The sequence below is a fragment of the Neomonachus schauinslandi genome, chromosome 3 (assembly GCF_002201575.2).
Source record: "Neomonachus schauinslandi chromosome 3, ASM220157v2, whole genome shotgun sequence".
In the NCBI taxonomy this organism is placed as follows: domain Eukaryota; kingdom Metazoa; phylum Chordata; class Mammalia; order Carnivora; family Phocidae; genus Neomonachus; species Neomonachus schauinslandi.
Window position 1 is genome coordinate 107,621,648 of NC_058405.1, and position 18,801 is coordinate 107,640,448.

General features: G+C 37.9%; 1 protein-coding gene across 1 annotated transcript in view; it reads left to right on the forward strand.

Annotated features, from left to right (window-relative positions):
- ARHGAP15 (Rho GTPase activating protein 15) overlaps positions 1-18,801 on the forward strand; it is a 606,659-nt gene that overhangs the window by 13,867 nt on the left and 573,991 nt on the right. Inside the window, exon 2 of the mRNA XM_021695830.1 lies at positions 14,132-14,310. Coding sequence (XP_021551505.1) covers positions 14,146-14,310 — 165 coding nt within the window. The 5' untranslated portion in view covers positions 14,132-14,145. The remainder of the gene's footprint in view (positions 1-14,131; positions 14,311-18,801) is intronic.

Here is an 18,801-nt window from a genome sequence, read left to right on the forward strand (position 1 = left end):
GAAAGAACTGATGTTGTTTTATTGCTCATGTTCTTCAAAGCATTTTTTAACCATTAAAAGATGTCTCCAAAGGTTAACCTTTCTAAGTAATAGCAGATAGAGTCATCCTTAATTTGCCTGGTATTTGCAAAGTCACATGATATAAGATAGGGACCAGAACATGTACAATTGCATGTGTGCATTGTTGTAGGGGAGATCGAAGAGATTTGTATACCTTAGTGGATGAAGATAATCGTAACAACAGTTTAAACACATGCACACACACGCACATGTGAAATCCACAGTGTGCTAGATGAGGAAATGTAGCATGGGTGTGGCTGTGTAACTCATTTCATCGTGCAAGTTGTCTGTGAATAGATCCGCATCACTAAGTCTCAGAAGTAGTTAGGACAAAGAATGTAAGTGAATAAAGGGAGGACAGAAGGAAAAAAAAAATTACTGTTGAATACTTTTTAAATAAAATAGATAATCCTGATAGCCATTTTAAAATTCTAGATATTTTAGGCATTTCCTTTTGACTTCAATGTGGCCAAGCCCAAATTCTGTATTTTGCTTTGTGAGGAGCCTAAATTAAGATAGGTATTTGGCTATACTACTTCAAATTATAGTAACACTCAATTAACTGGAACCTAGTTGGATAGATAGTATATCTAACCAGCTCCCACCTCCTACCTCCTGGGGTGAGGCCCTTGAATTCCACTTGGAGGAAAGAGAAGCACCCCTTGTTTAAATCGGGGATCTAACCCCCAAACAACTCCTGGATGGAGGTTCCTGGTAACACACCTGAAGTTCTTCAAGAGATAAGGCATCAAAAGAGTCTTTTCAGCCTAAAAAGAAAAAGATACATTTTACATAATAAATACACTTGGCATATAAAGGATATTCAAAGGCAGGAATTTAAAAACTCAGTCAAAAACTTTCAATTTAAATGATGTGAACTAGTAAATATTTTTTTGCCATTTTGATATTCTTGGCTTCATGAAAGGAAGCCTCACTGCCCAAAGATTTCAGATTAAGTTTGAGTGAAAACAACGTTTTGCGGAATTTGTTTGTTCTCACACCAAACATCCTTTGATGTTTTACAAGCAAGAGAACTGTTTTCCAAATGTTTAAATTGATGTTGTTTTACTCACACTTACCATGTTCATGATATAAACATTAAAAAAAAAAAAAAAAGCACTCATGCCGAAACGCTCACAATAGACCCAGATTGCCTGTAGTATGATCCTGTTGGGTTTTTCCTTTATATAAAATAATTCATTTTTCAGTATCTACCTACTTAGCCACGTAGTCACTTCTCTTCTCACTTTTCCCAACTATGATCAATACCACTACCCCAACCACCAACAAATTCCAAAGTGAAATTCATTCCCAGAAAATTTAATCGGAACAACAATATTAGCAAATATGAACTGAGTAGCAATGGGATTAAAAAATAAGAAGATACTATAGTAATTAGTAATAATTTTAGAACAACACAGATATAAAATAAAAAAAGAAGAGTTTTATGTAATTCTAGAGATTTGTTTGTCAGCAAAGTTCAGTGTGCATCTCAATCACCGGGGTGAAGGCCAAACATGTAGTTTCTCGGGCCCCTCTTCAGTGTTGCTGGACGAGAGTCTTTGGAATGGGTAGTACCATCTGCGTGTTTATGAAGCTTCTCATATTGACACTTGAGAATCACCGCTCTATAGCTTTCTTACTCCTCACTAGTTTGGTGAGTTCAATATTAAATTATAACAAGTGATCATGGCTTTGGTCTGCACTTGCGATGCATACATCGGGTGTGTTTCCCCTTACTTACCATTCCCAGTCCTTCAGCAAGTCATGCCCTTTCTCATGAGACATTTGCTTTGTATTCAACCACAACTTCTGCTGGTAACCTGGTCATTCACGGCCTCATTCTCTTGCTAGGACTGAGGTCCTACTTCTCTACTGCCAGTCCCCCTTCTGGATAATTGAGATACGTCTGAACAAATACACAGTAATCAGAACTCTGACACTTAATAGCAAACCTCCTAGTTGATAACAGTCTGCAGATCTGAACTTCTGAGTATTGACCTTCTCCGATTACCAGTGGTTGTTTTTTCCCACCTGTCTGATAAATCTTTCTATTCAACTTGGATCTCCAATTGCCAGTGTTTCTTGATATATGTGATTGTTGGACACAACTGCACCTCTTGTCAACGTTTGTGGATAGGAGAGCTCTCCAGTATCTGTTTACTTCAGATGAAGAGCCAGATCCTGGTCCTTTCTCACCTCAATAAACCATAAGAGATGACAGGTCTTTCTAATTAAAAGAAATATATATGAATTATCTCTATAAAAGATACCCTTATCTCACAGCAAACACAGAAATTATTTCCAGAAGAATCACATTTCTAAAAATAAAAGTTGAAACAACAAATCTTTTTAGAGGAAAATACAGGAATAGTCTTTGTGGTCTTGGATCAGGCAAGGATTTCTTAAGAGGACAAAAAAAAAAAAAAATCACTAAACCTAAAAGGAAATAAATGATAAAGTGGACTATCCTAAAATTTAGAATGTCTATTGATGAAAAGATTCTATTAAGAGAGTAACCCACAAGTGGGAAAAGATAATTATTGTGACATATATATTTAAAAATGGTTTGTATCCAGAGTACAAAAATAACCTCTACAAATCAGGAAAAGGACAAAGAACCTAAAAGAAGAACTAACAAAGTTTTTTATAAGCACTTCACAGAAGAATATTACACAGCAATCAGCCACACAAATAAATGTTTGAGTGAAATAAGCTCAGCAATAAAAAGTACATACTCTAGGTTTTCCATTTAGATTAATTTTAAAAACAGGCAAAACTAAGAAGACAGAATAGTGATTATTTTTAGTGGGGTGGGTGGAGAGTGACTGAAAGGGAGTTTCAGGGGCTCCTGGAATGCTGAGACTGTCGAGTTTCTCAGTTTGGGTGTGGTTACACGAGTGTGTTCAGTTTGTGACAATCCGTTGTGCTTTATACACAAGCATACACACACACACACTATTTAAAATGTATTTTATGCATACACAACTGAGCGGGAGACTGATTTTTAAATGCATTAAAGGAAACATACTATGATGTAATGTATGGGGATTAACATAAGAATAAAATAAATAAATAAATAAATAAATAAAAACCATGGGGGAAAAAAAAAGGAAACATACTGAAATATTTTATTTTAATGGTGTCATTGTCACAACAATGGACTATGACATCACTGTCCCATTTTCAGACATGTCCCCTTGACACTGAAATCCGATCCAATCAATCCAGATTTTGAAGACAGGAGCATTAGGGAAAGACTAATCGGATACAATAACAAATTTGCTAAATAAAACAAATGTCAGCCATATTTGACTACTGTCAATTACTGACTCCTGTTAATTACTGTCAATCACTAATTATGCAGTATGCAGCTTCTCCATATTTTAACCTGGGCTGGCCAAGGTAGAGATAGAGGGATCCTGGTGTACTGCAATCAGTGCGTGATTAGATTTAATCGGCTTGATGAAAGGGCTTTGCAACTGAGTCACATCCTTTAGGAAGCAAATGCTATGGAACATGAAATCCCAGGAAAAGAGCAATCACGGGTTGAAATGTACTTTTTGCCCTTGGTCCTCTTCCAGCAAAGATCAGAGAACCGGTCCCATCCAGAGAATGTCTGAGACTGCTTGTTTTGTCAGTGTTTCCTAAGACTGTGGCTGCTGAGCAACTTGTTGTACAGCCAATGTTTTCTCCTTAAGTGACATTTCATCATCCAGTGCCCTAAGATAGTCACCCTGTTTTCCCTTAATTGATACTTGTACGCAAGAGGCGGAAAATGGCTCAGCATTTCTTGCTAGATTAGGTCAAAACTGACAGGAAGCAGAGGGAGGATTGCATTACTTATGCCCCTTATGGTTCTCCTGTGTATCTAAGGAGATTGCCATTTCATAAAATTTCTTATGCTGCCTAAACATAATTAAAATAGCACAGGCATTTTATTCCTATTTGCTTTTCAATTTTGGACTACTTACCTGATCACCGGAGGGAAATTCAGAAGCAGTTCTAACTAATTTTCACTTTATTTTTCTTCTGTGTCCTTAGGAAGATATGATTGTACCCTTTTGATATCGCTTCCTTAAGTGCTTCATTTTGTCCTTCCTGTAAAGTCTTCACCTTTCTCTTCATTTAATTGGTGACCAGAAGCATTAAACACGCACCTCGAGGTTCAAAAGGAGGTTCCTGAAGTTCTGGAGTGTTTTTTCCCCCAGATCACTTCTCGGGTGCTCTTATCATAAGATCAGTGTTTACAAATAGATACTATGATATTTATTCTGATTTGAAGTTAATTGCTAAATAAAAGAGGCATCCAGTGAGAATGCTACTGTTCTTCAGTGGCTAGGGATCCATTTCTCTGGGTGTCTTTTCACCAAATCCTGGGGATTATGCCTGAAACAAATCATCAAAGTTTCTGGGGCTCTGTAAGACAACACCCAAATTCTTTACTGGAAATGGCAAGATTCTCCTCATCCAGCCCTGACTCTCTTTCCCTCGCTTTCCCACCTCCCATATTCCACCATTTGTTGTGGATGTTCACTCCTATTTTCCTTAAATCTGGTGCTCTCAGCCTGTGTTGCCCTGGACATCCCTCCTCTGCCTTTTGGGTCTTATTTTTATACAACATCAAGGTCAAATGTCACCTTCACCTTAAAATTGTCCTCAGTCCCATCCTCCATCGCACTTGTACCAGACTCTATGGTAGGCAAGCGTACTTATGTCTGCCCCCAGGGTTTTCAATAATTTTTGTAGAAACTGTGGGACCTAATAAGTCTATTTTTTAGGGTAAAGGCTCAATAAAATACTTGAAATGTAAATCAGTTTCTTTGCTCTCAATAAGATGGAAACTAAAAAGCTAAGGTGCCCAGGGTATGAGAGATGGCAACAAGATACCGTGATCTAAAAAAGATCAAGGTTGCCTGTCACACAATTTTGTCTGGGAATTATTCTACTTAAAAAATATATTTTACTTGTCATTTTCACCATTTAGAATGCCCACGGGTAATGACAATAATTGTATGACAGTTTATCCATGCAGCTGACTTGCCAGACTTTGTCAGTAAATGCAGACTATCACCCTGATTCCCGAATTAAGTTAAATAAATGCGAGGCCTTATTATCACATTTCCTATATATAACACCTGCCCAGTCAAAGACAATGTTACCCAATGGGGTGGCTATGGTCAAATTCCTTTACTGTGATGTTCTTTTCTCATTATATTTGACGTTTTTTGAAACTGAGTTTTATTGCACTCTCTCCACTTATGGAAGTGGTCTGGGGAAATTAGACTTAATAGAGATGTAGAAGCCACAGGGAAAAAAAAGAAAAAGGAAAGTGAACTGGAAGGAAACTGAAATTAAAATGTTATTTTAGTAAATGGCTGCTGTGGTGGAGTCGACAAACAATAACAATGCAAGTTAATTACTGACCTGTCAGGAAAGTGTAGTATGAAGGCTATGCCCCACGTTCCTGGAGCTACCATGGCCACGAGTCATTTCCACAGGGAAACAAACAGACCGTGCTCTACCACAGATCAACATAAGATCTTTCCAGGGGATAGAAATGAATTTCTCACAGAAGTAATATTTGTCTGTGGCATTTCCTTGAGCTCCTTAGCAGACCTGGAGAAACAGCGCTTCCCACACATTCTGGGACAGGAATGGAGTCAGACTGTCACAGAGGGCTCCTGTGTGTTGAGGGGACCGGAGCTCTTGGTGGTTGGGGTGACCAGACAGCTCACTTGCCACGCGGTGAAAGTCGAGGCTAACACCCATGGGATGGGAATTCCCTGGGGGCACACTCAATGCTTGCCTCCGTGACAGTTCTCCTCACAACATCTTCAGTGGTGATCCATGTCAGGCAAGAGAGTCCTTCTATTTGGAGAAATAATATTAAGCACCTATAGGAATTTGAAAGTCAAGGAAGATTTTCTCTGTCGTCAGAACAAATAACCCTGCTAAATTCTAAGATGGTCATTAAACACACCCATTTATAAGAAAGAAAAAAAAAGGCTTATTCTGAAATGAAAATAAGGTATTCTTCATATTTTTAAAAATTCATATTATTCTCCGAGGATGGGCCTCAGAAGGCATGAAAAGCATTGCTTTTTTTTTTTTTTTCTTTTCTGCCCCAACTTATCATGCAGTAGCCATAGTTCATTGGACCTTAGAAACACTGGCCAAAGTAAGTCACACACATTTTTTTTTAAATAAGAAATGGACTGGATCAAAGACATTTTCCAATTGATTTTGCTAGCCTATGTACACTGACATTAACTAGTTTCTATATTTGTTTTCCATTTATATATCTAATAAATGTTTATTAAGTCTCTGTTGTTTTGTGAGGAAATACAGGAAGATTTATACACACTTAAATTGAAAGATGTACATGATACATACTTAATATGGCTGTACTATGATCATATGATCTCCCTAATCTCTGTCAGACTTCTTTGGGATTCTTGTTACCTTATTTTTCCATATATGGTTTCCAGTTGGCTTGGGGGTCTATGACTAAAGCAGGGATGTTTGGAGATGCGGGACGTGTGTTCCATCCTGGAGCTACTTTGAACAGGCTGTGGCGCTGTGGGGAGGACGCTGGGTCTAGCTGAGCTTCACTTTGCTCTGCTCTGAAGCATGGAGATGGTAGCATTGTGCCTCTTCAGTTTCGCCTCGCCCAAATAACTCTTCATGCACTTTCACTTTTAATGCTACTGATGGGAAAGAGATGTCAAAAATACACTTTCTAACTCAAAAGGGCAAGCTGCTGAACCTTAATGTAATTAACAGAGTGCAACAAATAATTGACAGAGCAGCTATGAAATTTATGATTAGATGAATCACCATATTCCCTCCTCTCTGGGTATCGGCTGTGGGAGCGGGAGAATCAGGCCCAGAATACCACTGAACCTCATCTGTTGAGTGGAGCCAGTTTGTGTGGCTCTTCAAAAGTGCATTCTCATCACAGTTTCCTGTTTTTAAAGCAGTATTGAAAGTGGAACTCATGCAATATCACAGGCTCCTTTTGCTCTTCGTTGGGTACAAATAAAATCAGGAAGTCTAGAGAAATGGTGAAGCCAGTCGTAAGTGATTTACATTTCAATTTCTCACTCAGGGAGATTTATTTGGAGAGTTTTCTGAAATCAATGGATATTTTAGACACATGCAAAATGAACTAATTCTTCAATATTTTCATTAGTCATTCACCACGGCTCTCTGTGCCTCCTGTAAGAATGTAAATGCTTAAGGCAACACTGTTTTCTCTAATAAATTTTGATAATAATGATGATTATGATAATCATAATGAGTAGATGATATGTTATAGGAAGAACCAGAGGAATACTGAATAAGCATCTAGATCATAGGAAACTTAATATAACTTATAGTTAACAAAATGTTTGAAGTAGAATATAAGTAAGCATAGAAAACTATTACTGATTTTACAATCTGCTCTATGAAATAGAGAAAGTTGAGGGTCAATGGGAGAAGAAAACAGGGGTGGAACAACAAAATGATTTCAAAGGCCTGTGAATGTTCCTGGAATAATAACATGGAAAGACACAAATTGCGGGTCTTCATTGCCTTTCTGACCAGTGCATCGTGAAATTCATACATATGTTCCTGCAAGTACCTCGAGATTCTGAGATTCAGGTAAATGCTTCCCTGAGAGTTGAGGGGAAGTCTGACCAATCATTAATGCCACTATGTGAATTAATTTAAGTATTTCCCTCCCATCTACGTTTTAGTGATTGACCAAGAGGATGGATGTTTAAAGGAGATAGGTAAGGAAGAATGGATGGTGGGATTTCAGAAATGTTGACTCTGTAGATGAGATGGGACCTAAGTGGGAGCTGCAGTGGGGGGCTTCGGCTAAAAATGAAAAGGATCATAGGGTGTCTGGTTGAGGAACAATAGAGTATTAGGATGAGGCAAGGAGAGAATGAGAAGTTGAAAGAGGGTGATGAGAAAGGGCTATAAGTGGAATCCAAAGGCATCTTGAAAAATTTGGCCTAGAACAGCCTTCTCCACTTTGTATGAGGCTCCTAACTGGACAGATGGATGAACGCTCAAGTGCAACAGTTAAAAGTTCCACAGCCATTAGTACAGCTGTCATTTCAGCCCCTCAGATTTCCTTCCTCCTCTGTTCTCTCTCCTTCCTCTTGCACATCCCTGGGTCCTGTGGGTGGGGGGTTGGTGTCCTGTACACTACTGTCTTGCACTCATTTCATCTATACAACACATTTGTGTATTATGCCAAGGAAACCCCTCTTCCTTCATCGCTCCCTCAGAGTGTCTAGAATAACAGCCCCTTCCAGCCCTGGCTGGGTTAGAAGGAAGGGGCTCTCAGTCAGTCCCTCAGCCCCCCGAGAGGCCAGTGGATGACAGACTCACCCACACTGAGGTTAAATACCGTTTTCTTTATGAAAGCCATCATTTCTCTTTTCCTTGAGCTTTTTTTGGTACTATGTTTTTCCTTCATGGCACATTTCAATATCCACGTTATGATCTCACAGTTACTTGTGTGCTTTTGCATTGCTGAGCCCTTTGTCTGAAATGTCTAACCTGTCCTGACTTAGCACCAACACCAACTGATCTTCCTTTGCAGACTTTCTCTCTCTCCACCTCCCAGTGCCACCTGAGTTTAATGCCATTGCTCCTCTCCCCAACTGGACCCAACTCTACTCTCATTTAATTATTGATTTGTTTCTCCATCACCTTCACTGACCTGTAAGGCACTTGATATTAAAAAAAAAGAAAGAAAGAAAGAAAGAAAGAGAATCTCCAGCCTCTGATACAGTGCATGCCACTTAAGAGACTCTCCATAAATGTTGAATGGATCATTTATTTTCTGCTGGTGGAAGTCTTTAAGAGGAGGTTTTGTGCCATACTGTGTTCTTCTCAGAGCAATGCAGTTCTCTGCAAAGTTAGACACTGTCAAATATTTGTGAATATGAGAACAATTATGAAATAGTATCGGGTGAATGCCATTGTAGAACACAAAATACAAGGGAGGCTGAATAAAGAGAAAAACTAGAGCGCCTTGGGGTATCAACAAAATGTGAAGATGGGGTCAGATGGGAAAGGAAGTAATGGCTAGAGGAGAGAAAGTGTGAGGAGAGAGAAATCACCTTAATACCACAGTAGAGGAGAAGTCAGCCTAACAAGAATGTCTGAAGAAGGAAGATTCTGAAACTTTTTTTCTGCAGCCTGTCCCTAAGAAAATAGGTGGAGAAGCCAGATGAGAGGCCTTTTAAGTAATCCAAACTTTTGACAGTAACTCATCACTAGGCAAATAGCAGTTGATTGTAAAATCATTGCAAGAATGCAAATGTCGATTTGACATTGAAATTGGTGCAGACTCTGAGGAAGCAACATGTTCTAAAAATGGCACACGGCAAGGCTATGTAAATACAATGGCTTCATGCTCTTGGTCAGAGGATAGTGGCTTTAGCCTAAGTGATTTCCCCTCACCAACATTACAAACACACCATCTTTTGAGTTTGAAAGATCGAGGCTTACACGCACTCGGAAGAGAACCCAGATTTCTCTAAAGGACTTCTTTGTTTAAGCATAGATTCCCCTCAACCCCTACCCAAATTCCTTGGGATCAAGTGATACCAAAGCATCTACCTTGTTGGTTATCTGCCTAAAATTGTTGAGCTTTGTAAATCTGCAGTAATACTTCTTGAGCTCCCAGACTTTGAGTGCATCAGTAAAGTAAAAAGGATCCTACAGATCCTCAGCAATCCCCTTGGCTGACCCCCTCCCTAACAATTTTTTTTCCAGTGATGAACCAGAGGTCTGTAGACTTGTAGAAGACCACAAAGGTGATCAGTACAGACAGTGCTGTCACTAAGAAGTCATCGTGACCCCTTTTTATGCAACCAGTCTAATTACCACGAGTCCAAGGCCACTATTACAATGACAGTCCCTCAATTTTCGTTCCTTCACTTCCCCTAACTTTATTCATGAAAGCACACCCTGAAAAATCTCGTGCTTTAATTTTTAACTTTTTAAAAATTTGAGAATAGTGATCTGACAAGATTGGACATTATACTGTGATCACCACAGGTATGGCTACCAACTGTCAACAAACAACTCTATTACAATATTATTGGTTATATTCATTTCCGGTGACTTTTATTCCTGTGACTTATTCATTCCATAACTGGAAGCCTGTATCCTCTACTCCCCTTCACCCATTTTGCCCATCTCCGCACCCTCATTCTCTCTGCCAACCATTTTTTCTCTGTATTTATAGGTCCGATTCTGCTTTTTGTTGTTGTTTATCCATTTGTTTGTGTTTTGTTTTTTAGACTCCAGGTATGAGTAAGAACATATGGTATTTGTCTTTCTCAGTCTGACTGATTCCACTTAGCATAATACTCTCTAGGTTCATCCATGTTGTTGCAAATGTCATGATCTCAGCCTTTTGGGGCTGCATAATATTCTATTGCATATATATACCACATCTCCCTTATCTATTCATCTCTCAGTGGACACTTAAGTTGCTTCCATATCTTGGCTATTATAAATAATGCTGCAGTAAACATAGGGGTGCATATATCTTTTTGAATTTTCTTTGGATAAATACCCAGTAGTATAATTACTGGATCGTACAGTATGGGAAAGGAATATGTATATTCCTTTCTACCAGTATATATGGCTTTTATTTTTAGTTTTTTGAGGAACCCCCATACTGTTTTCACAGTGGCTGCACCAGTTTGCATTCCCGCCAACAGTGCACAAGGGGTCTTTTTTCTCTATATACTCACCAACACGTATTACTTCTTGTGTTTTTGACTTTAGCCATTCTGACGGGTGTGAGGTTATATCTCATTGTGGTTTGGATTTGCATTTCCCTGATGATTAGTGATGTTGAGCTGCTTTTCACGTGTCTTTTGGCCATCTGTATGTCTTTTTTGGAAAAATGTTTATTCAGGTCCTGTGCCCATTTTTTAATTGGATTGTTTGTTTTTTGGTGTTGAGTTGTATATGTTCTTTATACATTTTGGATACTAATCCTTTATCAAGTATGTCATTGGCACATATCTTCTCCCATCCAGTAAGCTGCCTTTTTGTTTTGTTGGTGGTTTCTTTTGCTGTGCAGAAGCTTTTTATTTTGATGTAGTCCCAATGGTTTATTTTTGCTTTTGTTTCCCTTGCGTGAAGAGACATATCTAGAAAAAAGTTGCTATAGTCAGTGTCAGAGAAATTACTGCCTGTGTACTCTTCCGGGATTTTTATGGCTTCAGGTCTCACATTTAGGTCTTTAATCCATTTTCAGTTTATTTTTGTGTATAGTGTTAGAAAATGGTCCAGTTTTATTCATTTATGTGGAGCTGTCCAGTTTTCCCAGAACCTTTTATTGAAGAAACTGTCCTTTCCCCATTGTATATTCTTGCCTCCTTTGTCATAGATTGGCTGACCATATAATCTTGGGCTTATTTCTAGGCTTTCTACCCTGTTCTACTGATCTATGTGTCTGTTTTTGTCCCAGTATCATACTGTTTTGATTACTACAGCTTTGTAGTATATTTTGAAATCTGGAATTATAATACCTCCAGCTTTGTTTTTCTTTCTCAAGATTGGTTTGGCTACTAAGGGTCTTTTGTGGTTCCATACAAATTTTAGTATAATTTATTTGGGAAAACTCATGACTTTAATAGTAACATCCTCATAAATATCAAAGATTCATAGATTTGCTTTGTTATTGTGAAATACTTTCTGATGGGCTATGAAAAATTAATAGTTTCAGTAATAAATAACACACAAAATAAAACCAAAAACTTATTATCCTGTACTGGGGTATATGGAAAATGCTTTCACTTTTTTTTTTTTTTTAGCAGTTATCTATATAATACTCTATATATTATTCAAGTTAGATGTAGAGGTAAGATTCCCTATGTCTTTATTAGTGGCCGGATTTGATACATTTTAAAATCCTTCTCATCAAAGCAGCTGTTATTAGATTCCTATGGAAGAGTGGAGATGAGACTTTCTTTTTTTAATCACTTGAAATTTTTATTTCAAATCTTATTGAAATAGCTCTTTTATTCTCAACTAAATGAGTTTTTATATCACTCATGTAGAAGCCTAAAAATGGAAGTATGAACAAAATAAAGAATTAAGAAACTTAAGTCAATTTAATTAATTTAGTTAAGGAATTTTCAAAACAACTTTCCCGTAAACATCTTTATGAGGTATAACTGAAATACAGTAGTGCAAATACTTATACAATTTGATTTTTAATATATGCATACAATTGTTAAGCCATCACAGCAATCAAGCTAACAAACATATCCATCAGCTTTAAAAGTTTCCTTGTAATCACCATAATCCATTTTTCCCTTCACACCATCTTTAGGCAATCACTGATCAGCTTTCTATAATTAAATATTAGCTTGCATTTTCTAGAATATTATATAAATGAAATCATAAGTACTCCATAAGTACTTTGTTTGGCCTGGCCTCTTTCACTCAGCAATTTGCAATTCATCCATGTGGTTGCATGCATCAGTAGTCCATTCTTTCTATCGCTGAGTAATATTTCATAGTATAGATTAACTAGAATGTGTCTGTTCACCAGTATGGGTCTTTTTTTTTTTGGAACAAAATACAGGTCCTCCACTTTTTCTGTCCATTATTCTTGGGAAAATTATTAGTCTCTCTGATCTTTATTTTTCTCTTCTAGAAAAGTATGAGTTTAATGTCTATCTCATGGGAGTTTTGCAAGAATTAAATCACTATGTGCATTGCCTGGCACATAGTGAATGCTCAACAAATATTAACTTCTTTTCTAAGTTATCACTCAATTGCTTTACTGGTATCAATTACGAGGTAACACTTTGCCTCCTACTAAAATGTTTTCATCCTTTTCTAACCGTCTTAGTGTTCACTTAGCTTGAACATTACCATGATGCCAGCTAGCCCCATTGTCTGTCCAACAGCTATAGGGGTACCAATACAGTTAGGTCCCTAAAATACAATCCTTCTTTTGGTTTATCTTGGCTTCTGTAACTGATGGCAGTTTTTTCTAGTGTGGACATATGTGCCCAGGCCAGCTCAGGAATGTCTACAGGTGAGACAGGGAGAGAACAATCAGGCCACAAGGGGGTCTGTTTCTAGAAGCTTAGAAGCTGTGTTTGCATTGCACATGTTCTCTTTTAAATGTGATGATATGCTCCTTGGAGGGGCTTGTGGAGAAGGGCCATTGAAAAGGATTACGGATTTGGGGAAGCAACTAAAGCCCTCCTAGCCCGCCCACGGATGCTGCCACAGTTGAGTTCTCTTCATTTGCTTCTCCGAATTGTTTCCTCGCTGCCGCTCCTTTAGCATGTGCCTGCCCTGAATGTTCCTGCCTAAATCAGACTTCTTCCATTAAAACAAATATCACTAAATAAATGGTTTTGATTTTCTTTTTCTTCATATACTTCATCAACATTATGTCCAACGAAAAGCTACTGAATCTAGTTCAGTTGGCAGATGGCAGCAGACAAAGGACCTTTACTTTCCCTCCTTGGGTATTGTGAGTGGGGGTCGGGGCTAAGGCTGAGCAGCAGGCAAAGAAGGCCAAGGCAACGTATTTCATAGTCAGTGGGACCAGCTTAGTTTGCCCTAACGCCAGTTCTACTCACTGAAATATGCAGGGTTTTGGTCACCAAAAAAGGCTGTGGGTGGTAGCGTGTAGAGGTGGGGTAGGATGGGGTAGGTAAAAGTTCAGTGACGTTGTGAGTGCAAACAGCATGTAGCCTAAGGATGCTTAGTTGGCATTTCTACATAAGGAAGACTATCATATTGCCATTAGGAATTCCTTAATGGAATTAGGAACGACACGAGCATGGCTGTGCTGGCTATGAACTCTGAAGTCCTCTGGCATGTATAGCGCTGTCCACATACAGAGGCCCCAGTTGATAAAAACAACTACAAAGTAATTACCTTCTCCGCTATTCAGAGAGGCGGAGATTGTTTGTTTCATTTTTGTACCTTAGTGATAAATAGGAACCTGCACCCCACCAAGTTTTTCTTGGAAAAGATATATTTAGAATAACATAATGCTTTTATATTTTATCAGGATAACGCTATAATATGCAGAAATCTACGAATTCTGATACCTCTGTGGAAACACTGAATTCCACCCGTCAAGGCACCGGAGCTGTGCAAATGAGAATCAAAAATGCCAACAGCCACCACGACAGGCTGAGCCAAAGTAAATCCATGATCCTCACCGATGTTGGGAAGGTCATTGAACCCGTAAGTCAAATACCCTAAAACCCCATGTTCCCAGATACAGAATTTTGTTAAAAAAGAAAAAAAAAAAAAAGAACTACTTAGCTTTGTTTTATTTGTTTTCCTAATGTGCATGAGAAAACTGTTTTTGTAATGCATTTTATCTTGCCTACTTATAGTCATAATAATATCCCCAGTTGTGAGAGTGGAGCTGGGCTTAATCCAGAGTGATAAAGTGGATTTGGAGCTAGCCTGAAGAGCACCTTTGACTCATTTTAAGGGCCTCCACTATCATGCTTCAGTGTTATAAAAATAATGAGGTTATGCTAGCATGTGGTGTTTGTACTTCCAAATACAGTACATCACTTTGAAAAGCCAGAGGCTAAAATTAGCTAAGAATGAACTGAGGGGGGGAAAAAATCTTTTAAAAAAATGTGAAAATCTCTTTCTTAAAATCTCCCAACAATATATAATATTGGAATTACGATTTGATTTGGAATAAGCTTAAATGGTATGGCGATGGAAGGTTTGGAGAGGAAGCCATTTTGTCTCGATAATGTGTCATTAGGAAGATCTGAAATAAAATAGTTAGAGATGAACTCTACTGCCAATTGCCTCCCTGCCCCTGCACGCATCCTGAGCCACTAAACACACTGATTGCGATGGGTCTCCTCTGGTTAATTTTCTTCCATAATGGTGGTAACTTGCAGCTGAGGCCATAGGATGTTACAAAATTATTTATGCAATGTTAGCCACTCTTTTGGACCCCAGATCTATTTTGTTTCTCACACTGAGAGCAAGAGCGGGAAATAGGTTAGCTGGGGACAGGCTGCGAGTCCCAGTCACTCTGCAGAAACATGTGAACTATTAATTGAGTGTTCTGTTAATATCATAGGGGCCCATGAAATATTCAGCTCCCTAACTGAGTTATTAAATGAGATAAACTTGATGAGTAGCATGTTACCGATTATATTTATTCTCTGTTTTCACTCAAATTTCAAGTGCGCGGACTTCCATCTCAAGAGCTTGAGAAGTACATGGTTTTAATCATGCTTTCTTCAGGTATTACAGACAGATTTAGCAGGAGGAAGCCAGTGATAACATGTCGGGAGTGGGAGATACATCCTGAGATAAGTTACCGGAGAGATGTGTTTTTCTTTATTCACTCTCTCATTTAAAAGTACTGTCTGCCGGGAGGCACAACCCTGGCAGCCTGACTTTGCTTTTAAACCAGCTAAAATGTTCCTCAACTATGAACTTGAGACAGTGGTTAGAGTAAATTATTGGAATCTCTATAATGTATTAGCAGTAAGAACTGTACCTTTGAAAAAGTTTAAAAGTTAAGTATATTTAATGATGCCTAACATATTTTATTGGCTGTGTTTAACAAAAGGCACTATGCCGCAGTTGTTTTTGACAAGCATGAAAACATCACAGCATGAGACTGCAAAAGGAATTATGGAGAGAAATTACAAGTGATCCATCTCTCAATGAATTATCCACCTCAATAGCCCGCAGAACTCAGCTACCAATTAACACCTACTTTATTACATGTTGGGATGTACTTAATAACTTTCATGTGTTTATGCACTATTACCTTGACTGATGCCTCTTGTACAATTAGGCATAATTGGCATATCAATATGCAAAAGTTAAAAGGATTAACCCTCTTAAAACTAATGAGCATTTCTGTATCCAGCTGCTAAATGAGACAAAATTAGCATTTTTCACTTTTGGGCAGGATTTTATCATGCAGTTTCTCATTGTTGATATTACCTTGTTACATAACTTTAGTTTGGGGGGGTTATATGCTGGACTGCTAGAGAAGAGTTTTCCAAAGTTAAATTAGCTATAATTATCCCAGCTTTTGTTTCCGCATTCTTAGCCTGGGCAATATGTATTCCTCGATAAGGAACAAAAATAAAAGTTACTTTTGGTTATGTGTGCTCAGCGCATAATTATATAAAAGGGGTATTTTAGTGAGGATATGTCATTTCACTGAGAAAACTTGGCTCAGAGATACTGTATTGAAAGCTTGCCATGGCACTAATTTTCTTTCTGTCTTGGTTCTTTTCATCTCTTTTTTCCATGCACAATTTTCTGACTAGATACTGACAGAATGTAAAGTATTTTGGCATATTTATTCAAACAAGCCTGTTAAAGATATCTGCTCAAGCTAAACTAAGAACTTGATTTTTCAGAAGTTGGTGGTTGGGGTGAGGTCAAGGGGGGAGATCTTGAACTTAGGAGAGGTGGGAGGAGATGTATTCTAAAAAGGTATGCATGTGTCACATGCAGCATGGTTTGTTGAAACAGAGACACTTACATTTAATCTGTACGGAAAAAAAATTAGGACTACTTAGAGACACACATATATATGTTTTGCATCATATTTAATATATATGGCACATATATATTATGTGTCCCCTGGCATAACTATCATGCAAATCTAATATGGACTTATTGGAGTATGTAACATAAGAATCTGATATTACATTCGCAACGATTTAACTTATTACAGAAAATGATAAAAGGTTCTTGGGTCCAATCAATTGTATAATTTTGTCATTAATTCATAAAATTCTCTTTATTCTTGCGTTCAATTAAAAATATGTCTAACATGACTGTGAACTCGGAACACCATATAAAACTCTCCTGGATATGTCAGAAGAGCCTATATTCTTGGTATCCTAAACAGAGGAGCAGCATGAAATGCCAATATAAACATTTATTCGACCCTGTGCTACGCAAACACAGGTGAATTCACTTATTATGTTAAAGTTTTCATTACCTAAGGGCTGCACGGAAGCATTTCCTTAAAACAGGTATTAATCCTCCATTAGTATTTCATTGGCTGGGTGCATCGTTTTCTTTAAACACCAAATGATCATTTTTTATGTAGTTAATAAGATCAATGCCTTTTCAAAATTTGAAAAGGCCACTTTGCTACCTGGCCAATGTTGGAGAGGTGGGAAGTTTGGACACGGGAGGATGTGGTTAGCAGAAAATTGCCTCTCCTTGTTAAGAGAGATCTGGAGACCTCCACTTGGTGGGGAAGGAACACTCTTTGGTCTCAGTGATTTGTTGTCTCATCCTGAGCACCGGAGTGAGACCTCTTAAAGGTGGACTGCTTATTTGCCCGAATGTGCGAAACCCAGAAGCAGACGGCTTAGTGAGCGTAAATGGGGGGCAGGTGAAGTGTGCCTCTTTAAGGGCTGAAAGGCTAATGTGCAGTCCAGCAAATAGCTATTGCAAAAGGTTTAATGCGGCTTTGATATTATTTATAAGAGGGAAGCTCCAGCCTACTAGACAGTTTAGAATAGATATTAATGAAGAGTTTAAATAGCCCAAATCAGGGAAATTGCAGACCTAGGATTTGCAGACAGGAGCAGTTTCGGCATTTAATGCTGGTGTCTTAAGCAGGCACGTGTATGAATATGCACCATTTCCATCTTGTAAACTCCACAGAAGTGCAATACTTTATTCATGGCCCTCATGGACAGGGAAATATCTTTTTATTACTGTTAGGATAAGGACTTGGGTCGAGCCATTCCTAAATGCTAACGTACATGACTCCTTCTGCTTCCATTAACAGACTGTGCATGTTCATTTTTCTTTTTTAATATATTATAAAGAAAAAGAGGAAACAATTTTCTTTTGTTTCTTACTTCTGTGATTATAGGATACTTGCCAAAGTTGTGGCTAGCCAAAAAGGCAGACATAAAAATTGCTACTAAAAATATAAGCCTTCTGTTTAGCAGAGTTTTTGAGAAATATTATGAGACTGTAGGACTTGTCCATGTTTACTTCAAATCAAGCTTATAGTTAGGTTTGAGGCTTTGTTTGTATAAATTGTCCTGAAGTGGATCCTGATATTTAATTAAAATGACACTAAATCACATTGAATTGATAAGACTTGGCATCTCAAACAAAGGTAATTGCCCGTATTGGTTTTCTGCAAAAATAGCGCTGCTTGGAAAATGTGCAGCCAACACAGACTGTCAACTCCATTTATAGATCAATATGTGAAAACCATTGATCAGGCAGGCATGTATAACAGTAACACTTTGCATTTATTTGTTGTTTTTATACCACATTAAGGCTTACAGGATTATAGGCTTCCTAAATATTTTGACTTCCTCATAAATATATGATCTGTTGCATGTTAATTAAATGAGAGTCTGCAGCCATTTCTAAAATTGTTTTTAGTTTGATGATTTCCTTTTATTGCTGTGGATCGTATGATCTGAAAATGGATTAGTTTCCTTCTGCATAAAGATTATTAAAGCTTATTTTAATGTGTCCTATTTAGTGTAAGATGTGGCTGCCTTTTTGCTTTGAAAAATATAGATACAGACAATTATTTTCTCTTAGCAAGGGGCTGATCTTTTTTTATTAACTGAGCATTCTCAGTGCTCAGGGTAGAATTATTTCCTGACATATTTTGCACACTCTGTAGATAACGGGTCTTCTTGATTTCTCCTGATAGAATGTTTTTCTTTTTTTCCTTTTCTT